This window comes from Protomyctophum parallelum (genome assembly GCF_964188405.1).
Source record: "Protomyctophum parallelum genome assembly, chromosome: 19".
Taxonomy (NCBI): Eukaryota; Metazoa; Chordata; class Actinopteri; order Myctophiformes; family Myctophidae; genus Protomyctophum; species Protomyctophum parallelum.
The window spans coordinates 7,980,084-8,004,051 of record NC_139717.1 but is presented as its reverse complement, the minus strand read 5'-3'; the positions used below and the strand labels follow the sequence as shown (position 1 = coordinate 8,004,051).

The following is a 23,968-nucleotide window of genomic DNA, read 5'->3' as shown; positions in this document are numbered from 1 at the left end:
TCCTTGACATGAAATAGTTTGAGCACCACTGACATAGAAACACAGGTCTTTCAGAAAGCCGAAAAATGATTTAGAAGATATTTTGTAGAATCCGGTCTCAGGTCTTAATGGGTTCGGAGGAGAGGGCAGGTGGGAGCTAAATATTATAGGAATCGATCAAATGAGATTGGTTCTCAGGTATGATATGGAGTGACTGAGTGATTTGCGACTCAGGAAGGGCAAATAGGAGTAATTATTTTGGGGGGGGGGGGTTGAATTCAGACAGGGGGTCTGAACAGAATCTATTTGCACCGTGGGACCCTCTGCCACCATGGGAGAGAGATGGATAGGGTGCTTCTGGACCCTCTGCCACCATGGGAGAGAGATGGATAGACCCTCTGCCACCATGGGAGAGAGATGGATAGGGTGCTTCTGGACCCTCTGCCACCATGGGAGAGAGATGGATAGGGTGCTTCTGGACCCTCTGCCACCATGGGAGAGAGATGGATAGGGTGCTTCTGGACCCTCTGCCACCATGGGAGAGAGATGGATAGACCCTCTGCCACCATGGGAGAGAGATGGATAGGGTGCTTCTGGACCCTCTGCCACCATGGGAGAGAGATGGATAGGGTGCTTCTGGACCCTCTGCCACCATGGGAGAGACATGGATAGGGTGCTTCTGGAGCCTCTGCCACCATGGGAGAGAGATGGATAGGGTGCTTCTGGACCCTCTGCCACCATGGGAGAGACATGGATAGGGTGCTTCTGGAGCCTCTGCCACCATGGGAGAGAGATGGACCCTCTGCCACCATGGGAGAGAGATGGATAGGGTGCTTCTGGACCCTCTGCCACCATGGGAGAGAGATGGACCCTCTGCCACCATGGGAGAGAGATGGATAGGGTGCTTCTGGACCCTCTGCCACCATGGGAGAGAGATGGACCCTCTGCCACCATGGGAGAGAGATGGACCCTCTGCCACCATGGGAGAGACATGGATAGGGTGCTTCTGGACCCTCTGCCACCATGGGAGAGACATGGATAGGGTGCTTCTGGAGCCTCTGCCACCATGGGAGAGAGATGGACCCTCTGCCACCATGGGAGAGAGATGGATAGGGTGCTTCTGGACCCTCTGCCACCATGGGAGAGAGATGGACCCTCTGCCACCATGGGAGAGAGATGGATAGGGTGCTTCTGGACCCTCTGCCACCATGGGAGAGAGATGGATAGGGTGCTTCTGGACCCTCTGCCACCATGGGAGAGAGATGGACCCTCTGCCACCATGGGAGAGACATGGATAGGGTGCTTCTGGACCCTCTGCCACCGTGGGAGAGAGATGGATAGGGTGCTTCTGGACCCTCTGCCACCATGGGAGAGAGATGGATAGGGTGCTTCTGGACCCTCTGCCACAGTGGGAGAGAGATGGATAGGGTGCTTCTGGACCCTCTGCCACCGTGGGAGAGAGATGGATAGGGTGCTTCTGGACCCTCTGCCACCATGGGAGAGAGATGGATAGGGTGCTTCTGGACCCTCTGCCACCATGGGAGAGAGATGGATAGGGTGCTTCTGGACCCTCTGCCACCATGGGAGAGAGATGGATAGGGTGCTTCTGCCACCATGGGAGAGAGATGGATAGGGTGCTTCTGGACCCTCTGCCACCATGGGAGAGAGATGGATAGGGTGCTTCTGGACCCTCTGCCACCATGGGAGAGAGATGGATAGGGTGCTTCTGGACCCTCTGCCACCATGGGAGAGAGATGGATAGGGTGCTTCTGCCACCATGGGAGAGAGATGGATAGGGTGCTTCTGGACCCTCTGCCACCATGGGAGAGAGATGGACCCTCTGCCACCATGGGAGAGAGATGGATAGGGTGCTTCTGGACCCTCTGCCACCATGGGAGAGAGATGGATAGGGTGCTTCTGGACCCTCTGCCACCATGGGAGAGAGATGGACCCTCTGCCACCATGGGAGAGACATGGATAGGGTGCTTCTGGACCCTCTGCCACAGTGGGAGAGAGATGGATAGGGTGCTTCTGGACCCTCTGCCACCGTGGGAGAGAGATGGATAGGGTGCTTCTGGACCCTCTGCCACCATGGGAGAGAGATGGATAGGGTGCTTCTGGACCCTCTGCCACCATGGGAGAGAGATGGATAGGGTGCTTCTGCCACCATGGGAGAGAGATGGATAGGGTGACCCTCTGCCACCATGGGAGAGAGATGGACCCTCTGCCACCATGGGAGAGAGATGGATAGGGTGCTTCTGGACCCTCTGCCACCATGGGAGAGAGATGGACCCTCTGCCACCATGGGAGAGAGATGGATAGGGTGCTTCTGGACCCTCTGCCACCATGGGAGAGAGATGGATAGGGTGCTTCTGGACCCTCTGCCACCATGGGAGAGAGATGGACCCTCTGCCACCATGGGAGAGAGATGGATAGGGTGCTTCTGGAGCATCAGTTCCAGCTGGAAATAACATGCATTCTTTGTGTAGTCCATATCCGGGGATGTGCACACTCAAAGTACCTGCAGACTTTGAGTTATGTGCTGTGTAGACGGACGGACGGATATCGGGCCCGATTATTTTATGCAGCACACACTACACGGTTTTAAAACTCGGGCTCTTTTATACACTCACACTAGACGATAATTTATGCCTGAGAATCGCTCCCGATTGAGTCTGGCACCCCCCCGAGCGTCAAAAATGCCCGATTATTGGCTAGTGTACGGCCACCTTTAGGCCAAAAAAAACAGATAGAAAAAAATCCTCAAAAAAATACTTATAGGCCACACTCCTGAATCAAACTACAACACGTGTATTAAGGTGTACCTGAGGTGCTCTCCGCCTCCTCTAAAACTACAACACATGTGTTAAGGTGTACGGTAGCTGAGGTGCTACCAGTCTCCTCGAAGTCGACGTTGCCCAGGTGCAGGACTCCTGAATCAAACTACAACACGTGTATTAAGGTGTACCTGACGTGCTCTCTGTCTCCTCTAAAACTACAACATGTGTGTTAAGGTGTACCTGAGGTGCTCCCCGTCTCCTCTAAAACTTCAACACATGTGTTAAGGTGTACGGTAGCTGAGGTGCTACCAGTCTCCTCGAAGTCGACGTTGCCCAGGTGCAGGACTCCTGAATCAAACTACAACACGTGTGTTAAGGTGTACCTGAGGTGCTCCCCGTCTCCTCTAAAACTACAACATGTGTGTTAACCCATTTTGCGCGGGAACACATTTTGGTGTTATCATGTTATGCTTTAGCTATTGAAAAATAGCAGATCTACAAGCTCATAGCGCGCCACCGAGTGGCGCGCTACGAGCTTGTAGGTCTGCTATTTTTGAAAAATCGAAGAACGACTGACATTTTTAGAATCTGATCTCAGGTCAGAATGGGTTGATCAGACCAGTGTGTGTCCAGTGGAAACCTCGTATGAATCTGATCTCAGGTCAGAATGGGTTAAGGTGTACAGTACCTGAGGTGCTCCCCGTCTCCTCGAAGTCGACGTTGCCCAGGTGCAGGACTCCGGCCACCACCCGGAACAGGTCCAGCTTCTCCGTGTCGTCCAGGCCGATCTTCTTCATAGCCACGCACATCCTGTTGAAGTCTCCCTGGTCGTCCAGCAGAGGGTCCTTCAGGGGTCCCGATTTCAGGTGCTGAGAGACAGACGAGACCACGCAGAGGTTGACCCGGGTTTAAAGGACAACTTTTTTTTCAACCAAGGTTCATGTTTTAGATTGTTATTAGAGAAAGTAAAAAAAAAAATGTTAATTGGTTTTCATTTGCTGCTTTATTTCATTTTACCGATTTTAGCAATTTGTGACAGGGGGGGCATTCAAACTTTTTTTTTTTTTACAATTTTTTTTACGCATTTTGAGCTTGAAGATCGGCTATTTTCAAATGACTGAAATCTATTTTACGACTGAAGTGGTTAATGTATGTAATAATAATACAAATATACCCAACTAGTAACTAAAGTTTTCAAATAAATTTAGTGGATTGCCTCTCAAACGTAGCGGAGTAGAAGTAAAAGTACTTGAAATGGGAAATACTCCAGGAAAGTAAAACAAAAAAAAAACTTGAGTAAATGTACTTAGGTTACTTTACACCACTGGGTTTAAGCAGGGTTTGTTTGTGACGGTTCACTAATAACATTTCCATTTCCATACATTTCTCAGTTTACTTATAAACGCATATTTATGTATTTGTCAAGACGTGCGCACACACACACACACACACACACACACACACACACACACACACACACACACACACACACACACACACACACACACACACACACCATTCTTAACACGAGAGAAAGCACAGCAAATCAAATCTTGAAAGAGAGCAAAACACACGCATGCACGGCGCCACACACACACACACACACACACACACACACACAGAGAAGAAGAATGTCCCAGTTTCATGCTTCATAATCATAGTCAAAATGGTTGTGTCCTTTATTAATAAATGAAACAGCAAACTCAGCTAACATGTGGGTTTTTGTTTTCACTGCCAATAATGATCGGATTGGATTCTAAAAAGCAAAATGTATATTATCCTATCATAGATTACGAAAAACCCACATATTATCTTTGGCTTTTAATTGCACTTTTGATACTTGATACTTGATACTGTTTTAATTTGCCTATGCGCCGTCGATGGGTGCTGTTGAATTTGATGCTCCGTTTGTCTCAACCCTATACAGCACTTTGGTCAGCATATGTTGTTTTAAATGTGATACATTATATAGATAGTTTGATTTGATACTATATGTAGTGTTAATATACTATAGAGTGTACACATGTAACCAAATGGACCCTTATAGGGTCTCATCAGCCAACTCCACTGCACCTTACAGTAAACCACTAGTGTGAGTGCAGGTGTCTAGTGGCAGAAATGAACAGTGATAATCCTTTGTTCAATGTAGCAGCCTCATAAATAGTGTAATTGCCCCGGAAATCTATATACACAATATATAATATTAATACATGAATGTATGTGCAAATGTCAAATGTAAGTATGGAAACTTTCCTCAGCATGAATATCCTTTTTATATATTATATATCCTACTCCTCCTCCCAGCCAACACTCCCCACTGACAGGTAGTTACCCCCCCCCCTTTTGATTTACATCAAAAGGGCATGTGAACTCAAACCCACAATTCAACATTTTGGTTTTAAGATGTTGATATTAATGTTGTATTCATCCTTTACTGATAGTACTGATTATATATAAGTACTATCAGTACTAGCAGCACTTTTCGTACAGGGTCGGTCTCTCTTTAGAAGCAGCGGTTCTCACAATTCAATTCAATTCAATTCCAAGGGCTTTATTGGCATGAGAAAACATACGTTTACATTGCCAAAGCAGAAAGAACAATACAACAATACAGCAATACAATCAAAACGAAAATTATGTACATTTGAAGGTCAGAATCTTCAATAGATCAAATTCTATGTACCAAGGTCACTCGAGGTATAGTGCAGGAATATACACAATGATATATACACAATGATTAGTCTTTAGGGTGTTTGTGTTCCATTTGATATCCTTCTCCTATCACAGCAACTCACAAATCTTGCTGCTGTGTTTGCACATTGTTGTACTTCGCCCAGGAGATATGGGAGTTTTTTGTCATTGGTCATGTTTTCAAAATCTCTGTGTGTGGTTGTAATCTGTGGGAGGTATGTGTCTCTGATGTCTTGGTACAATGGACAGATGGTTAGGAAGTGTAGCTCGGTTTCCACTTCATTTTGTGTGCAGTGGGTGCGTAGTCTGTCTTCTCTCGCAATACAGGTCTGCCTATGACGGCCTTTCTCGATCACGAGACTGTGCTCACTGAGTCTGTACCTAGTTAAGATTTTTCTTTGTTTTGGGTCGGTCACGGTGCTCAGGTATTCCTATATAACCAAAGGCAGAGTGGACCACTATTAACTTTAGAAACATTTCCAAAATACTGAAAATGGCAGATCTACAAGATCACAATGCGTCGTGACGAGCTTGTAGATCTACTATCGAGCAACACTTTTCTATAACGAAGCAGGGCATTAATAAAAAATCAGACCAGTCTGAAGTGAGTGGTGCTGTACTGTACTTGTGCCGTACGTACTGTACAAGCCCTCATCCCTGGCCGGTGTGTGTATGTGTGTGTTAAGCTGTGCAACAGTGACACTTAGTGGTGAACAAATGCTATAACACTATTTTTGTGCTCGGACAGATCCAGCCACCCAGCCAGGGACAGAACCAGGGACACTCCTATAGCTGTCTATAGGAGTGGTTTCACCACTCAAAAATCTGACCTGTCTGAAGTGAGTGGTGCTGCAGCTGTACTGTACTTGTGCTGTGCTGTGCTGTGCTGTACAAGCTCTCCTCCCTGGCCTCTGTCTATGTGTTAGACTGCACAACAGTGACACTTGGTGGTGACAATATGCCATTTCCGTGCTCGGACACAGGGACACTGGTACACACACACACACACACACACACACACACACACACACACACACACACACAGCACGTTCCGCTGATACACAGAAGCTCATTATGTGAAGTATAATAATTTAACACAAGTCAAAGATCTCTACAGTATGCGTCGTTCAGGAACATTATATAGGCCTAAAAGTTTTGCTAATAGCCAATTGTAACTTTTGTATTGCTTCCCTGAACGGGGGATCAATGGGACTGTATAAACTAATAAGGAAAAACATAGCAGCAGGTTTTAGGACACTCCAGAGGCAGACAGACTTTGTTTATTGTGTGAGCTAGGGGAAACAGAAAATTACGTTGTTCGTTTAATACTTGTCGTGTTCATTGTTCTGAATGTATACACAAAATATGTCAAATGCTAAACGTCCTCCATTGAGGAATAAGTAGTAAACTGTGCCGCTTGGGATATTATTTACATTATGAAGAGAGGATATATACAAAAGAATTATTAAAACACCCCATAGTCCCATTCAATTCCCATTCAATTCAATGCAATTCATTTAGGGCTTATGGTAGGGGAAATAGCCAATAAGGAGCTTTTGCACAAAATAACACCTGGACCTCTTTGGTGGGGACGTAACGACTACAAAGAAAGGTAAGAAAGCCTTCTAGCATGGAATTCTCCTTTAAAGCCCAAAGAAATCCCAAGACTGAAAATGATGTTTTGCAAATCTGCACTGATGCCATTAAATGACCCCTATGAAATCCTCAGGACTGAAATCAGTACCCAGGACTGAACTTTAAGCCCTGTGACTCAGTCTCTTTCTGCAGTATTTTGTGAGAAAGGGTAAATGGTTCCAAAAGCAAAAAATCTCTAAAACCACTTTGATTTAACTTACTTGGACATTTTTGTAATTGGTTTTGAAAAAAAACTCAGTTTTAAATCACTTCGATGTGGTGCTTTTAAATGTTTCGCGAAAAAACTAATTTAAGATAAACCAGAGATGTATACCATGTGACCTGTGACATTCAGAGATACAGCAAAGAACTGCATACTGTATAAAAGAGCGATGGAAGTATACAGAACAAGGGAAGAGGCGACAGAGAAAGAGAAAGAGGCAAATGAAGAAACACTGCACACCATGCTCACAAACCGAGCGATCAAACATCTCAAATCTATTTCAAAATCAACCGGGGCGTCCTTTATTAAAAACCAAGTCACCTTATTGTCCTGTGTGATACAAGATGAGGAAAAGTGAAGAGACATACATACATTATATCTTTGGCTATTATATGAGGCAACAATTACATGAATCAATACTGTTCCATACCTATTTCATCTATAATTCAGAAATAATGTTTTCTTCTGATTGTATATCCCACTGTGGGCAATTCAAACACTCACAGAATGCTTCAAGTCAATGTGATATTGATCCTTTATGGCCGCAACTCTCAATTACGCTCTGAGCTATTAGTCTACTTTTATCTAACGATCGAAGCATCATGAAGATACAAACAGTAAATAAAGCTACAACAAAGCTGGCTTCATTGCCACACAACTCTTGCTTGTAATGGGGGAAAACTAATTATTATTCAAAGACATAGAAGAAGAGCTATAGCTTATTTTGCATAACTTTTATTAGTTACTGTAAGTTGCGGGCCCATGCTCTTCTTCAGACTCTACAGAGTTAACAAATAAATGGGAGCTTTTATTGCTTTCATCTCAGTTCACTTTGGGGTCAGACTATTGCCTTCAAGAGGTCTTGTGGATGTGCACGACTTCTTTTTCGATCGAATTGATTCTAGAAAAACAAAGTCTTGCCACGCTCCCACAAACCTATGCAATGCTGGATGACTTTAACAAGCGTGTTGTTGAGCAAAGTGAGCAGTGTCAACTCTGCAACTAATAGCTAGTGTGAACTAGCTTGTGATTATTCAATTTATTACTTTTTCGATTAATCAAATATTAAAATATATAAATATATTTATTTATTTATTTGACAGGGACAAAGCTCATTAATCAACATGTCAGTTTTCACATCAATGTAAATGGGCCAGAGTTAGCCGAAGCTAAATTTCATCTGTAGTCCCTGTCCTGTAACCTGACGCTGCCAGTTCCAAGAAGCTTGCTACACAAATTTGTTTCACAGCTTATTGGGATCTGGGATCGCGGAAGCAAATTCGATGACGGGGCTGTTCCTTTTTTTCAAGATACTTGGTAGATGATTGGATGGGACCGTCTGTCTATCACCGTGTGGGCGTGCAAACACAACCAATCATATTGACGTGTCTATATAGCTTCACATCCGGTTTCGCACCTTAGCTCACACTGATTGGTTCGGTACGGAACGGATTGGTGTCAGCTCAACTCCCTGAGAGATCCCAGATGAAGGCTGTGTTGGGGAACATGGTTACCCAATACCGCCCCCATCTGGCAGCGTCAGGTTACCTGTCCTGCGCTTCTCATTATATATATATATATATATATATATATGAACACACACACACACACACACATATAATATATACACACACACATATACAATTACACACATACATATACACAAATAAAAACGACTTGAGCCCTATTTTATAGTTTGTTGCACAGTGGTGTTGTGGCAAATATAATGAAAATAGCAGATCTCCAAACCCATATTTACAAACAATGACCGACTTAAAGGCTTAGAGTATAAATATAATAGAGACGTCACTGAGATGAAACCTTGAGGCGGAATGGACATAGTGGCCGAATTTGGTATTGCAGCTCGAGCCAGCACTGGGCCGTTGACTATCATTCTCCATATGCAGACCATACCATATAAGTTAATGGCAACTTAAGGTGCTACCTAGGTGCAACTTCCAATGGCAGCCCATTCATCCAAACAGAAAAGTCATATCTAACTGTAACTCACCAACATTGCAGCTGTACGGAATGGTTGAATTATTCTCTTTCTATCCTCAAAGTAAAATCCACTGTATACATGTTATGAGCTACTTTGTGTCCTTGCAGGTGATTCATTTTCTAAGTGCTGTAGTTTGGAAGTGCTCGTTAGATATCACTCAACTGCCACCTGTTTTGAATTAGCACATAATGCAGGAGGCAGCAGGACGTTGCTTTACTGAAAACGAGTGCTTCCAAACTAAACTCTGATGGAAACATGGCCGCGTCTGTAAATGGGCAATTGCACACGTTCATGTTATTGGGGGCAATTACACCACGTGAACGCTGTTTCATACGTGAACGCATGCAATGATAGTCAACGGCCAGCGCGTTCACCATTTGGCCCAAATCCATCCCAGAATGCACTGTTCCTACCCGGAAAGAGGAGTGAAATCGCCTCATGCGCTTTTGAGCAAATGAATGCAAGTGGTTGGGAGGAGAAATTGGGTGTTGTCTCTATTAATATATACTCTAAGCTTAAGGGCTATTCACACTAAGCAAAATAACTAACAAATATAGTTTTAAAAATGGTTCTAGGCCCAGGCCGTGGCGTAACGGTCTGGGCAACTGACTGGTAATCCAGTTGCAGTGTGCCGCGGGTTCGACTCCCGAGCCCGACACGGCCTTTACTGCATGTCATCCCCACATCTCTCTCCCGTTTCCTGTCAGCCTACTGTCTGTCCCTTCAAAAATCAATAAAAGGCGTAAGCCGCAAAAAAATATCTAAAAAAAAAAAAAAAAAAAATGGTTCTAAGTCAAGTGGATATATATATATATATATATATTAATTATTTCTTTCTTATATGAAACAATTCAAGTCTGATTAAACACTTTCACAACGCAATTCACAACGCATGTGTGGGCGTCTTGTCAGTGTATTTAGATTGCCTATTCTCACTGTTATAAAAAAGAATAATTCATTAATCATAAGCTAGGCTTCAAATCAATATCACACGGACATTGATTGTAATGTCACCCAGCACAGATGCATGATGTTCAGAGCAAATTACCATCAAAAGTGGAATGTAATTTACCATCTAAGAGGGGAAACCGATGCCCTGCCCCTTACTTAAAATATTAATTAATTAGCCGGACACAGATGGGGAATGCTGTGCACAGCCACTATAATGGAAGGCTTCTGCATAATTAATCAAAGACAGAGGCACGAGCAGAGCTCAGTTCATGAAGCCAAAGAAGTATTCTCATTGATGTGGTGCTTCACCGCGCACTGCCTAATTAAAATACCCACTGCGTTGTCTGTCTGTCTGTCTGTCTGTCTGTCTGTCTGTCTGTCGATGCCTGGACATGAATAGGTTTGTCTTGGACAGACCTTTAATAACACTCGTGATATACAGTATTATGTGAGATTTACTTGCAGCAATAGTGTTCATATTCATTATAGTTAGTATTTATCACAGTGGTGCATAATGGCATCTAATCACATTTTTTTATTAAAAATGTAATGGATTTTGAAGAGAATTGCAGGGAGGCTTACGCATGTGCAGTTGTGCAGACACGCACATACACAGTCACACACACCAGCCCCACACACACCCACACCAACACACCAACACACCCACGAATCAATCAGTGATAATAAAAACAGTTTAATTTTAATCATAGAATGGTGTATTCAGGCTATATGCTATGCTACTGTATATAGTTACTGTTTACTAGAGCCCTGCATCAGGATTTGGATCCCAACGCAAATATTGCTGGAGCAATCCGACAAAATCCTGCACCTTGTAGCGGCGTGTAGCGCACTCATGTGCTTCACTTTAGCCAGCAAGCACGGCCAGAACGTGGACGAATTAGTGATGTCTCGATTGGGGCCAGATGAAGTCAGAATATCACCTGATTTCAACCAACTGGAGGAATCGGAGAGAGTCCGATCGAGGCCAGATCAACTTAAGTCATATCATAACTACCGGTAGTCAGATCTGGCCCAGAATAAGCTATATTATTTCAACTGGTGAAGACGTTGCTGCAGATTACATAAAGATCATCCCCATGTGGGCTGTGATCTGGCCTAGTCCTGAATGTAACCGGAGGACGTCATCATAAACGTCATCATGGCGACACTTGTGTGTAGGCATAAAAGGGACAAAGGCTGACAGACACAGAGATGTCTACATATGGGCATAAAAGGGACAAAGGCTGACAGACACAGATGTCTACATATGGGCATAAAAGGGACAAAGGCTGACAGACACAGAGATGTCCACATATGGGCATATCGGCCGGATCGGCCTGAGGGCCGCATAGCAGCCCAAACCTCTACTGATTCCACTGATTTAGAACTTGTCTTTTAGAGATGCTAGAATGAATAAGACGTGTGCACTGTACCTACCTCAGAACTCTTGCGATTCTGCAGGATTTGTTTGTCTGTGTCCTTGTTGGCAAAGAACCTTGTGCATCCTCTGTTCAGGTACTGCAGGGGAGAAAGAGAGAGAGAGAGAGTTACTACAGTAACATCAGTGAATGCAATACACTTAGCAGTCAGAGGAACTCCACTTTGTGATCCTGTGTGTGTGTGTGTGTGTGCGTGTGCGTGTGCGTGTGCGTGTGCGTGTGCGCGTGTGCGTGTGCGTGCACGTGTGCGTGTGCGCGTGTGCGTGCGCGTGTGCGTGCGCGCGAGCGTGCGCGTGCGTGCGTGCGTGCGTAGAAAACACATCACTCCTCCGCCATATTCTTCCCAAGCTGCCCTTGATCAGTCACGATTCTCCACAGCAATTAACTCACATTTACATAAAAGCCAGTTTTTCGAGTCTGGGTTTAATAGGTTCTGGGATCGGTCCCCGAAAGACTTGCCGGTGGTTTGCGGTCACGCGAGATCCGGCCTGACGATAAGCTATGCAAGGAGCGTGCCTCAGGTGGGAAGGAAGGCTGAGAGGCAGAAAGAAAGCAATAAACACGCCGACATTGGGTCTGTAAGCCGGAGATTATCCTGGTTATAGAAAAGCGAGGTTAAGCTCGACAGACGCGTACGTGAACCATGACTTTCATTACGATGAAAGGTCCAATGGATCTAAAGAGTAATTCACACCAAGTTAAGGTCGCCACAATCCTGAAATCATACTTGACGGTTCATAGACACACTTTGCTGGCGCACAACGGGGAGCGGCTTACGCATTCCGTTTTGAAATTCGAGGAAACATTTGACATTTGGGACACATTATCTTGTTATAGGGCTTGCGTCATGTCCGATGCCCTCGTAGATGATGAACGTCACTCCACAGACCAGACATGTGCCTGCTGTCACGCACACAATATGAGACCTCAACAACTAACAATGTTACGGACTGTCGCTTTTTAAACAAATTCTAAACTTTCAAACGCTTGGTTGACCAAACTATTACAGATTAAATACTATTTTAGAACGAGTCACTAAAGAAGGAGATATCAACCTTCCGACTATCAGTTGCCTTTGTAAGCTGGCCGAGAAGTAATTAAAACGATATAAAAAAAAACCCAATACGGCATGAAATAATTATGTTATTAAGACGTGGCCTGACCCGATTGGAGATTCATTATGGCAATGAAGTCAATATGTAAATGTAAGTTAATTGCTGAGGCTAATCGTGACTGATCAAGGGCAGCGTGGGAGAATATGGTGGAGGAGTGATGCGTTTTCTATGTACACGCACACACACACACACACACCTTGAGCACGCACTCGAAAACGGACCGTCTTCTTAATTCAGTGAAAAGAATATATGGGGCAACGCTGGCAGGCACCGAAAAGGCGCGAAAAGGTCAACAGTCCCGGTTTAATTGAGGATTCAGTTGTAAATGTCAAAATCATTATCTCTGTATATGATGATCTCAGCTAGCTGCACATATCCCGGAATTGGAAAATGCCCATCCACATTCAGCCGTCCTTATTATGGGAGATCTGAATCATGTTAACTTGAGGAAGTCGCTTCCGCGGTATAAACAACAGATCCACGCTGCCACTAGAGGTGAGAAAACTCTTGACCAGTGCTACAGCACCATACGCGTTTGGTGCCGTGGTGCGTGCCCCCCTCGGTCTGTCGGACCATAACTCTATCTTACTGATCCCCCAGTATCGTCAGCAGCTGAAGACCAACAAACGTTGCTCTAAGACTGTAAGACAATGGTCCCCTGAGGCCGCTGATAGCCTGAGTGCCTGCCTTGATTTAACTGACTGGTCTGTTTTTCAAGATGCATGCGATGACCTGGATGAGTATACTGATACAGTTACCTCCTACATAAAGTTCTCTGAGTCTCTCTGTATCCCATCTAAGACTGTTACTGTTTTTAGCAATAACAAACATTGGTTCAGTAAAGAGGTTAAAACCCTCTGCTCAAAGAAAAACGAAGCCTTTAAGAGTGGCAACAAAGAGGCTTTTAAATTAGCCAGATATGAGTTTGAACATGCTGTGAAAAAAGCTAAAGCCAAATATAATTACAGTCTGCAAGCCAAGCTACGTGCCAATGACACCAAGGGTGTTTGGCAAGGGATGCAGACCATCACAGGGTATAAAGGCAGCCACCGAGCCCCAGATGATGACCCCCTCCTCCCTGATAGATTGAACGAGTTCTATTGTAGATTTGACATGCCCAGAGATGTCCATCCCAGTGAAGCAGCAGCAGTTAGTATAGAACAAACTACCCCCCCTCCCTTTATAATTAGTGAGCAAGAGGTAAGAACCCTCCTCCTTAAACAAAACAGCAGGAAAGCAGCAGGCCCAGATCAGGTCTCTGCTTTTACTTTAAAGCACTGTGCCCACCAATTATCTCCTGTCTATGTCTTTACTGGTATTTTTAACTGGTCTCTTACACTATGCAAAGTCCCTGCTTGTTTTAAATCTGCTGTGGTTATCCCTGTCCCTAAGAAGCCTAATGCTGTTAGCATGAATGACTACAGGCCTGTCGCCTTGACCTCTGTCGTGATGAAAATATTTGAACGCATTGCCTGTCCAATGTTGAGATGGATAACTTCCAGTTTGCCTATCGAGCTAACAGGTCTGTAGAGGATGCTGTGTCTCTGTGCCTCCACAGTATCCTACAGCACCTGGAGGCCCCCGCCACATATGTTAGAGTTTTATTTATTGATTTCAGTTCTGCGTTTAACACGATTTTGCCCATCAAATTATTTTATAAGCTCTTGGCCATGGGTATTAATCACTCTTTGTCTCTGGATTTTAGACTTTCTGTCAAACCGGAAGCAATTGGTTAAGATTGGCAACATGCTTTCTCAAACCATGACTCTTAAAGGGATTGTGGCATTAAAAAAATGGTTTTGGAATTGTTCTTATTTTTCTTTAGGTTTTCTAAGCTCAATTGCACCCAAAAAACCTGAACTTTTAACATTCAGTAGATTTTCTGTGGTCTGGGGTTTTCTGGCTCAAACAGGTGCTCTGATTTGCCGGCAGTTTGTGATGTAAGAGCCTGCAAATCCCATATATGTCAATGGGATTTGCCAGCAGATGTCACTGTTTTCACTGTCTTGCCTGTTTTCATTGTAGCTCAAAAGGCTTCCAAAGAAAACTCCAGACCACAGAAAATCCACTGAATGTTCAAAGTTCAGGATTTTGGGGTGTAATTGAGGTCATAAAACCTAAAAGAAAAACGAAAAATAAAAATAAATTAAAATGAATGTCCTTTAACAAAACCTTTAACACTGGGGCCCCCCAGGGCTGTGTTCTCTCAGCCCTCCTCTACGCACTTTATACCAATGACTTTATTTCACATTCTCAATTTGTTTATTTTTTTAAATATGCAGATGACACAACTGTCGTTGGCTATATTAAAAATGGTGACGAATCAGCCTACAGGGCCGAGGTGGCAGCCCTCGTAGACTGGTGCACTTCGAATAACCTTATCCTAAACCTGGCCAAAAAAAAAGACCAAAGAAATTATCTTTGATTTCCGGAAAAAGGGGATTATGCCCCCATCCCTGGTAATCGACGACCAGCCTGTCGAAAGGGTCGACAGTTTTAAATTCCTTGGCACCACTATATGATGCTCCCTGAAATGGGAAGTTAACACTAGTAACATCTTGAGTAAAGCCCATCAGAGGCTTCACTTCCTACGCCTCTTAAAGAAGTTCGGTGTGACCGGGGTGGCGTTGGTTCACTTCTACAGAGCCACTGTGCAGAGTGTCCTCGTCTTCTCAGTCACAGTGTGGTATGGAAACACCACCGACTTAGAGAGGAAACGGCTGGAAAGGGTGGTATACGCACAGCGTCAAAAATCATTGGCCTCGACCTCCCATCCGTCTCCTCTATCTACACCATACGCACTAAGCGCAGAATGCAGAAGGTGATCGCCGACCCCTCCCACCCTGCCTGCTCTCTTTTCGCAACCCCTGCCCTCAGGTAAGAGACTCCGGTCTCTAAAGTGCAATACCTCCCGCTTCAAGAACAGCGCTTATCCCGAGGCTGTTCGCCTCTTGAATGCTGACCCCCTTTTCACTCGCACTTTACAGCGTGAAGCTGCTTTGTAAAACGATGAACTGTGATAAATTTGCTATTTATTTATTCAACATGAATTGTAACGTTTTGCATTCTTCTTATTTATTGGTCCCCCTCATATGATGTCTGTACTTTTGTATCATGTTCTGTCTGATTATGTGATGTGAATATGTGTTTGTATCGTATGTACCGGTATGTTTTTAGTGCACTGAAACAAATTCCAATCAACTCTGTTGACATGGCAATAAAGTCTTGAATCTTGTATCATCCAATATTACTGTCTCCATTATTGTCCACGTTGCTCTCCAGGGTTTGTAGCTTACATGCCTCCCTCAAGCCTTCCCTTCCCATCTTTCACCACTGTATAAATAAAATGGGAAAACCTTCAAAAGAATGAGAGAGGGGTTAACCCGTTTATTATTATTATTATTTATTAATTTTTCTTTTTTTTTATCCCACGATTTTGTAATGCATTTTTTACCCAGGTGCAGGGAGGAGTTTCCCTGGTTGGACGTAGCGCGTGGAAGGAACACGTTATTCCAACCAGTTCCTTTCCCCTCCATAAGGCGCCCTTGGCGGACTAGGGGTAGGCAGTACAGTGACCAGGATTACTGCATGTTTTTTTTAGGGTACCTACCCTAGGTAGGGGCAAGGAGCACTCGATCATGTAGGTTCACACTCTATAACATACGACGAATTAGACCGTTCCTCACCCAGGAATCAGCCCAGCTCCTAATCCAGACAACAGTCTTGTCAAAACTCGACTATTGTAACTCCCTCCTTACTGGCCTACCAGCATGTGCACTTAAGCCTCTCCAGCTGATCCAAAATGCAGCAGCTCGCTTGGTCTTCAACCAGCCAAAATTCTCACATGTCTCCCCCCTGCTCCGCTCCCTCCACTGGCTCCCGGTCGCTGCCCGCACAGAATACAAAACTCTGATGCTGGCATTCAAAGCAACCAAAGGTATGGCTCCCCCATATCTTACAAGTATGATTGAACCCTACAAACCCTCCCGCGCACTCAGATCAGCCAACGCAGGGAAACTGGAAGTACCCTCACTAAAAACGCCGGGACAACGCTCCACACGTCCCAAACTCTTCTCCCTTCTGGCTCCAAAACTGTGGAATGCACTTCCCATTGCAGTCAGAACTGCAGCATCACTCCCAATCTTCCGCCGTAGCCTGAAAACCCACCTTTTCAGACTCCATCATGGCCCATAGCACTTACCCTAACCCCTTAGATAGCATTTCTGTTGGCTTAGATAGCATTTGACACAGACTTATAGCATGTTATGTAGACAGCACTATAATTGTATTGTATATAGTCATAGCACGCCATAGTACATATGTATAGCATAGTAGTGAATATGTATAGTTTATTATGTATAGTGTATGTATAGTTTCATCATATAGATATTCCACTGTTACCTTCTTAGCTTACGCATGTTTCATGATAAATGCTTTTATGTGATGTATTCCCATGCTTTTGTTCTTGCTTAAATGTAAGTCGCTCTGGATTAAGAGCGTCTGCTAAATGCCTAAATTGTAAATTGTAAATTGTAAGGAGAACATGCAAACTCCACACAGAAAGGTATGGGCACTGATGACACAGAGGAGGACACGCTCACAGCGTCCCCAGCGGGAATCAAACTGGGGACCTTCTAACTGCGAGGCGACAGCCTACAACGTTGTTGTACCTTTCAACCTGGGAAAGCATCTGTGTCATTTTAGAGGCAGAAACAAGTGTCTGTTTTTTGTGTGTGGAAATAGCAGATCTACAACAAGCACACAACGCCTTTGCGATGCAAGGTGTGGTGCACGGTTATTGTCACTATTTTAAATTGCTTTTAGAATAATAGACTACCGAAGTCCTGACATCCTCACCTGCACCACAACTATCGCTCTTCACTCATCTCTCCTTTGGAAAGAACTAATATATTATGCATATGTGTAGGCTATATACAGGTTGCTGTATTATACACAGGTATGTTGTGAAAATCAAATACATCAACACCTAAAGAGGCAATATGATAAAATCATGTTTTAGTGCCAAAGACCATCCAACTGTGGCTCAGCGATGCCATCTGATGGTCAAGGCCTGAAGTGAACAAAATTGGATCTGTTCATTTGATTGGATCTGTTCACGCACAACCAGTGGTCACAAAAACATCTGGAGTTATATGACGTGGCCCATAGAAATGACCACAACAAAGACAGAAGTAGTTTGACATGCTCTCATAACATGGGAGCACATTGGCCAGACTCTGGATGTTCTTTGTGGTTTTAGGTGTGTATTGTATGGGTTTTATATCTAGATCTGAAATTCCGAAATTCCCTAGCAACGTTTAGTCATGGCTTCATCATAACACTAACTGGCAACAGTTCAATTTGTCCCCTGGACATCCCACTCACTCTGATTTGGAGTGTACTCTTATCTATATATTGTGCCACCCCTTACACCTTATACTTACTATGCCAGCTAGCATTAGCATTTATGAATGTAAGCTGTGCCGCTATCCGCGTCCACTTTAAGAGGACGAGTTTTCCCCCACCCCACCCCACACACACACTCAGCACACTGCCACACACACACACACACTGCTATCATCAGTGCAAGCACACACTGCTTACGCTGGTCAGATTTGTACGTCCCATAGCTGGAAGTGACGGGCGTTGCCATAGCAACTGGATCAATGCCAGAAACTGCTGTGGGGCTAAACCATTACATACACGGAGTATACTAAGGGGGTAGGAACATGTACGTAGTTGGCTGATAACGTCCCATAGCTGGGGGGTACGAGTATATTTTAAATGATGCAGAAAAAGTTTTTTTACTATGTTGAAAACCCTTTCAAAATAGTTCGGTAGTAACGGATCTCCAAGCTTACAACGTGTCGTTATAGATCGGCTAGTTGAAGTAAACATACAAGCATACATTGCCGTATTGAACCTTTTACTTGTGAGTGTGAGTTTTTTTTTTCCCCCTGTCCTGTTCCGTCCCGTCCTCACCCTGAACGTGTCCGGAGAGCCCAGGTGGAACTTCTCCCGGATGTCCTCGGGGGCTCCGGCACACAGCCGGTAGAAGATGTGGTAGTTCCTCTCCTCAGGGCCCTGTCTGCAGATCCTCGACTTCTCCAGGAGGTAGTGGGACACGAAACCCCCGACCACCACGTTCTGAGTAGGACAGTACAGCAGAGAGAGAGAGAGAGTGTTACACAAAGCCCCACCACCACCACCACTAACGCACTCTGGGTAGGACAGTACAGCAGAGAGAGAGAGAGAGAGTTACACAAAGCCCCACCACCACCACCACCACCACCACCACCAACGCACTCTGGGTAGGACAGTACAGCAGAGAGAGTGAGTGAGTGTTACACAAAGCCACCACCACCACCGCCCTAGGACAGTACAGGAGAGAGAGTGTGTTACACGAAGCCCCCCACCACCGCCCAAGGACAGTACAGCAGAGAGAGTGATGATGATCCCTGGAGCACTGATTCTAAAACCACTGGACTAATAAGCCCCCCACCACCAAGGCTCTGGTAGTGGGGTGTACAGGAGAGAGATGCCCCCCACCACCAAGGCTCTGGTAGTGGGGTGTACAGGAGAGAGATGCCCCCCACCACCAAGGCTCTGGTAGTGGGGTGTACAGGAGAGAGATGCCCCCCACCACCAAGGCTCTGGTAGTGGGGTGTACAGGAGAGAGATGCCCCCCACCACCAAGGCTCTGGTAGTGGGGTGTACAGGAGACTAATAAGCCCCCCCACCACCAAGGCTCTGGTAGTGGGGTGTACAGGAGAGAGATGCCCCCCCACCACCAAGGCTCTGGTAGTGGGGTGTACAGGAGAGAGATGCCCCCCCACCACCAAGGCTCTGGTAGTGGGGTGTACAGGAGAGAGATCCCCCCACCACAAAGGCTCTGGTAGTGGGGTGTACAGGAGACTAATAAGCCCCCCCACCACCAAGGCTCTGGTAGTGGGGTGTACAGGAGAGAGATGCCCCCCACCACCAAGGCTCTGGTAGTGGGGTGTACAGGAGAGAGATGCCCCCCCACCACCAAGGCTCTGGTAGTGGGGTGTACAGGAGAGAGATGCCCCCCCACCACCAAGGCTCTGGTAGTGGGGTGTACAGGAGAGAGATGCCCCCCCCACCACCAAGGCTCTGGTAGTGGGGTGTACAGGAGAGAGATGCCCCCCCACCACCAAGGCTCTGGTAGTGGGGTGTACAGGAGAGAGATCCCCCCCACCACCAAGGCTCTGGTAGTGGGGTGTACAGGAGAGAGATGCCCCCCCACCACCAAGGCTCTGGTAGTGGGGTGTACAGGAGAGAGATGCCCCCCCACCACCAAGGCTCTGGTAGTGGGGTGTACAGGAGAGAGATCCCCCCACCACAAAGGCTCTGGTAGTGGGGTGTACAGGAGACTAATAAGCCCCCCCACCACCAAGGCTCTGGTAGTGGGGTGTACAGGAGAGAGATGCCCCCCACCACCAAGGCTCTGGTAGTGGGGTGTACAGGAGAGAGATGCCCCCCCACCACCAAGGCTCTGGTAGTGGGGTGTACAGGAGAGAGATGCCCCCCCACCACCAAGGCTCTGGTAGTGGGGTGTACAGGAGAGAGATGCCCCCCCCACCACCAAGGCTCTGGTAGTGGGGTGTACAGGAGAGAGATGCCCCCCCACCACCAAGGCTCTGGTAGTGGGGTGTACAGGAGAGAGATCCCCCCCACCACCAAGGCTCTGGTAGTGGGGTGTACAGGAGAGAGATGCCCCCCCACCACCAAGGCTCTGGTAGTGGGGTGTACAGGAGAGAGATGCCCCCCCCACCACCAAGGCTCTGGTAGTGGGGTGTACAGGAGACTAATAAGCCCCCCCCCCACCACCAAGGCTCTGGTAGTGGGGTGTACAGGAGAGAGATGCCCCCCACCACCAAGGCTCTGGTAGTGGGGTGTACAGGAGAGAGATGCCCCCCATCACCAAGGCTCTGGTAGTGGGGTGTACAGTAGAGAGAAGCCCCCCCACCACCAAGGCTCTGGTAGTGGGGTGTACAGTAGAGAGAAGCCCCCCCACCACCAAGGCTCTGGTAGTGGGGTGTACAGTAGAGAGAAGCCCCCCCACCACCAAGGCTCTGGTAGTGGGGTGTACAGTAGAGAGAAGCCCCACCACCAAGGCTCTGGTAGTGGGGTGTACAGTAGAGAGATGCCCCCCACCACCAAGGCTCTGGTAGTGGGGTGTACAGTAGAGAGATGCCCCCCCACCACCAAGGCTCTGGTAGTGGGGTGTACAGGAGAGAGAAGCCCCCCCACCACCAAGGCTCTGGTAGTGGGGGTGTACAGGAGAGAGAAGCCCCCCCACCACCAAGGCTCTGGTAGTGGGGGTGTACAGGAGAGAGAAGCCCCCCCACCACCAAGGCTCTGGTAGTGGGGGTGTACAGGAGAGAGAAGCCCCCCCACCACCAAGGCTCTGGTAGTGGGGTGTACAGGAGACTAATACGCCCCCCACCACCAAGGCTCTGGTAGTGGGGTGTACAGGAGAGAGATGCCCCCCCACCACCAAGGCTCTGGTAGTGGGGTGTACAGGAGAGAGATGCCCCCCCACCACCAAGGCTCTGGTAGTGGGGGTGTACAGGAGAGAGATGTCCCCCACCACCAAGGCTCTGGTAGTGGGGTGTACAGGAGAGAGATGCCCCCCCACCACCAAGGCTCTGGTAGTGGGGTGTACAGGAGAGAGATGCCCCCCCACCACCAAGGCTCTGGTAGTGGGCTGTACAGGAGACTAATACGCCCCCCACCACCAAGGCTCTGGTAGTGGGGTGTACAGGAGAGAGATGCCCCCCCACCACCAAGGCTCTGGTAGTGGGGTGTACAGTAGAGAGATGCCCCCCCACCACCAAGGCTCTGGTAGTGGGGTGTACAGGAGAGAGAAGCACAGTGAGCAGGAGGAGCCAGAGGAAAGCATGCTGGGAATACTTGAGGATTCCTGAATGGCATTATAGTATTATTTTATATAATGACCAGCGTTTCCCCTAGTGCATAATAGGGGAAACACTGAATGACATAGAGAATAAAACACCTCTAACTATAGTATACTGCAAATCATTTTTTATATATACATTTTTATCCCACGATTTTGCAACCCATTTTTTCAACCAGTGTCAATCATCTAATGTATTCCTGGGCACTACACTAGCTCTCCAACCTGAGGGGGCCGCGGACTGACCTCATGCTTCCTTCTATGCATGAGGAGTCCAAGCTGCTTTTCACCTGACAGGGGAGAGTTTCCCCAGCCGGGCATAGCGTGTGGAAGGAACACACATCAGGCACCCCGGCTGGCCAGGGGATGTAGTTTAGAGACCAGGATTACTGCATGCTTTTTTGTGAGGGTACCACTACCTACCCTGCAAATCTTCTGTCCTAGTGGTAGGAGCTAGGCAGGTAATTCATTGATAACATTATAATCATGATTTAAGACAACTCTTACAACTCTCTGACCTTTTCGCTGAAGTGGATCTCCACAAATTTCCCAAAGCGGCTGCTGTTGTTGTTGCGTACTGTTTTAGCATTTCCAAAGGCCTCCAGCAACGGGTTGGCTGCATTGTTCAAAAACATGAAACATTTACGTTATAAAACAGACCTGTAGAATCAAACTAATGTCTTCCATAAGGTAAAGAAACATGCCATTCTTACCTTCAACTATTCTCTCGTCTATGTCTTGACCTGTTCCATAAATAATTGTCAAGTACCTGTGGGGGAATACAATTGAAGCGGTTACGTATACAGATCAGTGACAGGTCTAGAAAAATAAGCCTAAAGAAGCACTTTAAAACTATATCAGAAAATAGCTGGTCTACAAGCTCATTCTGTGCCCTTGGCGTGTTTTGCGTGTTTTCCACTGGAGGGCTCTGTTTGCTAACCTATGGATCATCCATGGTTTCCATGATTCTCGTGAGAATTCGGAACTCTCCGGAAAGAAATATCATCAGGCACGTGCATAGGGAACCAGTCGAAAACACCACTATAGAGGGTATGCGCATGCATAAAGTGAATGGCAGATCGAGTGGCAAATCGAGTGGCAAAGTGAGTGACAAAGTGAATTTAACGTTGTTTAAAAGTCATGTAATTCAATCAAATAGGACTTTTCTGTTTGGATGTAGGGGCTGTTAAGGCCAGAAAGTAGTTTTTTGTCACTCAGTAGGCATTCCCGCATAACTTCCGGGTATGATGATGATGATGTCACGCGCATACCCTCTATAATGCATTCCAATGGGACAACTGCACGCAGAGCAGGCTCTCAATCACAGCCTATATCTTTGCAAACAGATTGACGTAGATGGCACTATAATTGCATTGTATATAGTCATAGCACGCCATAGTACATATGTATAGCATAGTAGTATATATATAGTTTATATGTATAGTCTCATAATATAGATATTCCACTGTTACTTTCTTAGCTTACGCATGTTTCATGATAAATGCTTTTATGTGATGTATTCCCATGCTTTTGTTCTTGATTATTGTAAGTCGCTCTGGATTAAGAGCGTCTGCTAAATGCCTAAATTGTAAATTGTAAATTGTACGTGTGGTGACCACGATTATTTTCAGATTCTAGGACATCCGTGCGTGGAATGGAGCGACGCCAAATATTCTGAGATTGTTCAAAGGTACCGGTAAGTAAACTTTTTGAAACATTCTAACACCACAAATCTGGTAGGGGGGCTCCCTGGCACAAAAACAATCTGATGGAGGGGGGGACGGGGACAAATAGATATTAACCCATTCTGACCTGAGATCAGATTCATACGAGGTTTCCGCCGGACACACACTGGTCTGATGAACCCATTCTGACCTGAGATCAGATTCTAAAAATGTCAGTCGCTCTTCGATTTTTCAAAAATAGCAGACCTACAAGCTCGTATCGCGCCACTCGGTGGCGCGATATGAGCTTGTAGATCTGCTATTTTTAAATAGCTAAAGCATAACATGATGCTGACACCAAAATGGGTGCCCGGTCAGAATGGGTTAATTTGGGGGTCCATGGCATAAAAAAAGGAAATTGTGATCCTGACCTGAGAACAAACTTGGTATTTTCGGTCTTTCCAGCTCCAGACTCTCCGGAAACGACGATGGACTGACTCATCTTTAACACCTTCATGTCCCTGTACGCCTTGTCAGCTGAAACAGAG

The 23,968-nt window shown here is 46.1% G+C and overlaps 1 protein-coding gene across 10 annotated transcripts in view; it reads right to left on the bottom strand.

Annotated features, from left to right (window-relative positions):
• LOC310876594 (unconventional myosin-VI-like) overlaps positions 1 to 23,968 on the bottom strand; it is a 165,234-nt gene that overhangs the window by 94,248 nt on the left and 47,018 nt on the right. For all 10 annotated transcript variants that reach the window (XM_083790160.1, XM_083790163.1, XM_083790164.1 and 7 more), the window contains exons 6-11: positions 23,852 to 23,957; positions 22,470 to 22,525; positions 22,275 to 22,372; positions 18,798 to 18,962; positions 11,699 to 11,779; positions 3,448 to 3,628 (exon numbers count right to left, since the gene is read on the bottom strand). In XM_083790160.1, the coding sequence (XP_083646286.1) occupies positions 3,448 to 3,628; positions 11,699 to 11,779; positions 18,798 to 18,962; positions 22,275 to 22,372; positions 22,470 to 22,525; positions 23,852 to 23,957 (687 nt within the window). The remainder of the gene's footprint in view (positions 1 to 3,447; positions 3,629 to 11,698; positions 11,780 to 18,797; positions 18,963 to 22,274; positions 22,373 to 22,469; positions 22,526 to 23,851; positions 23,958 to 23,968) is intronic.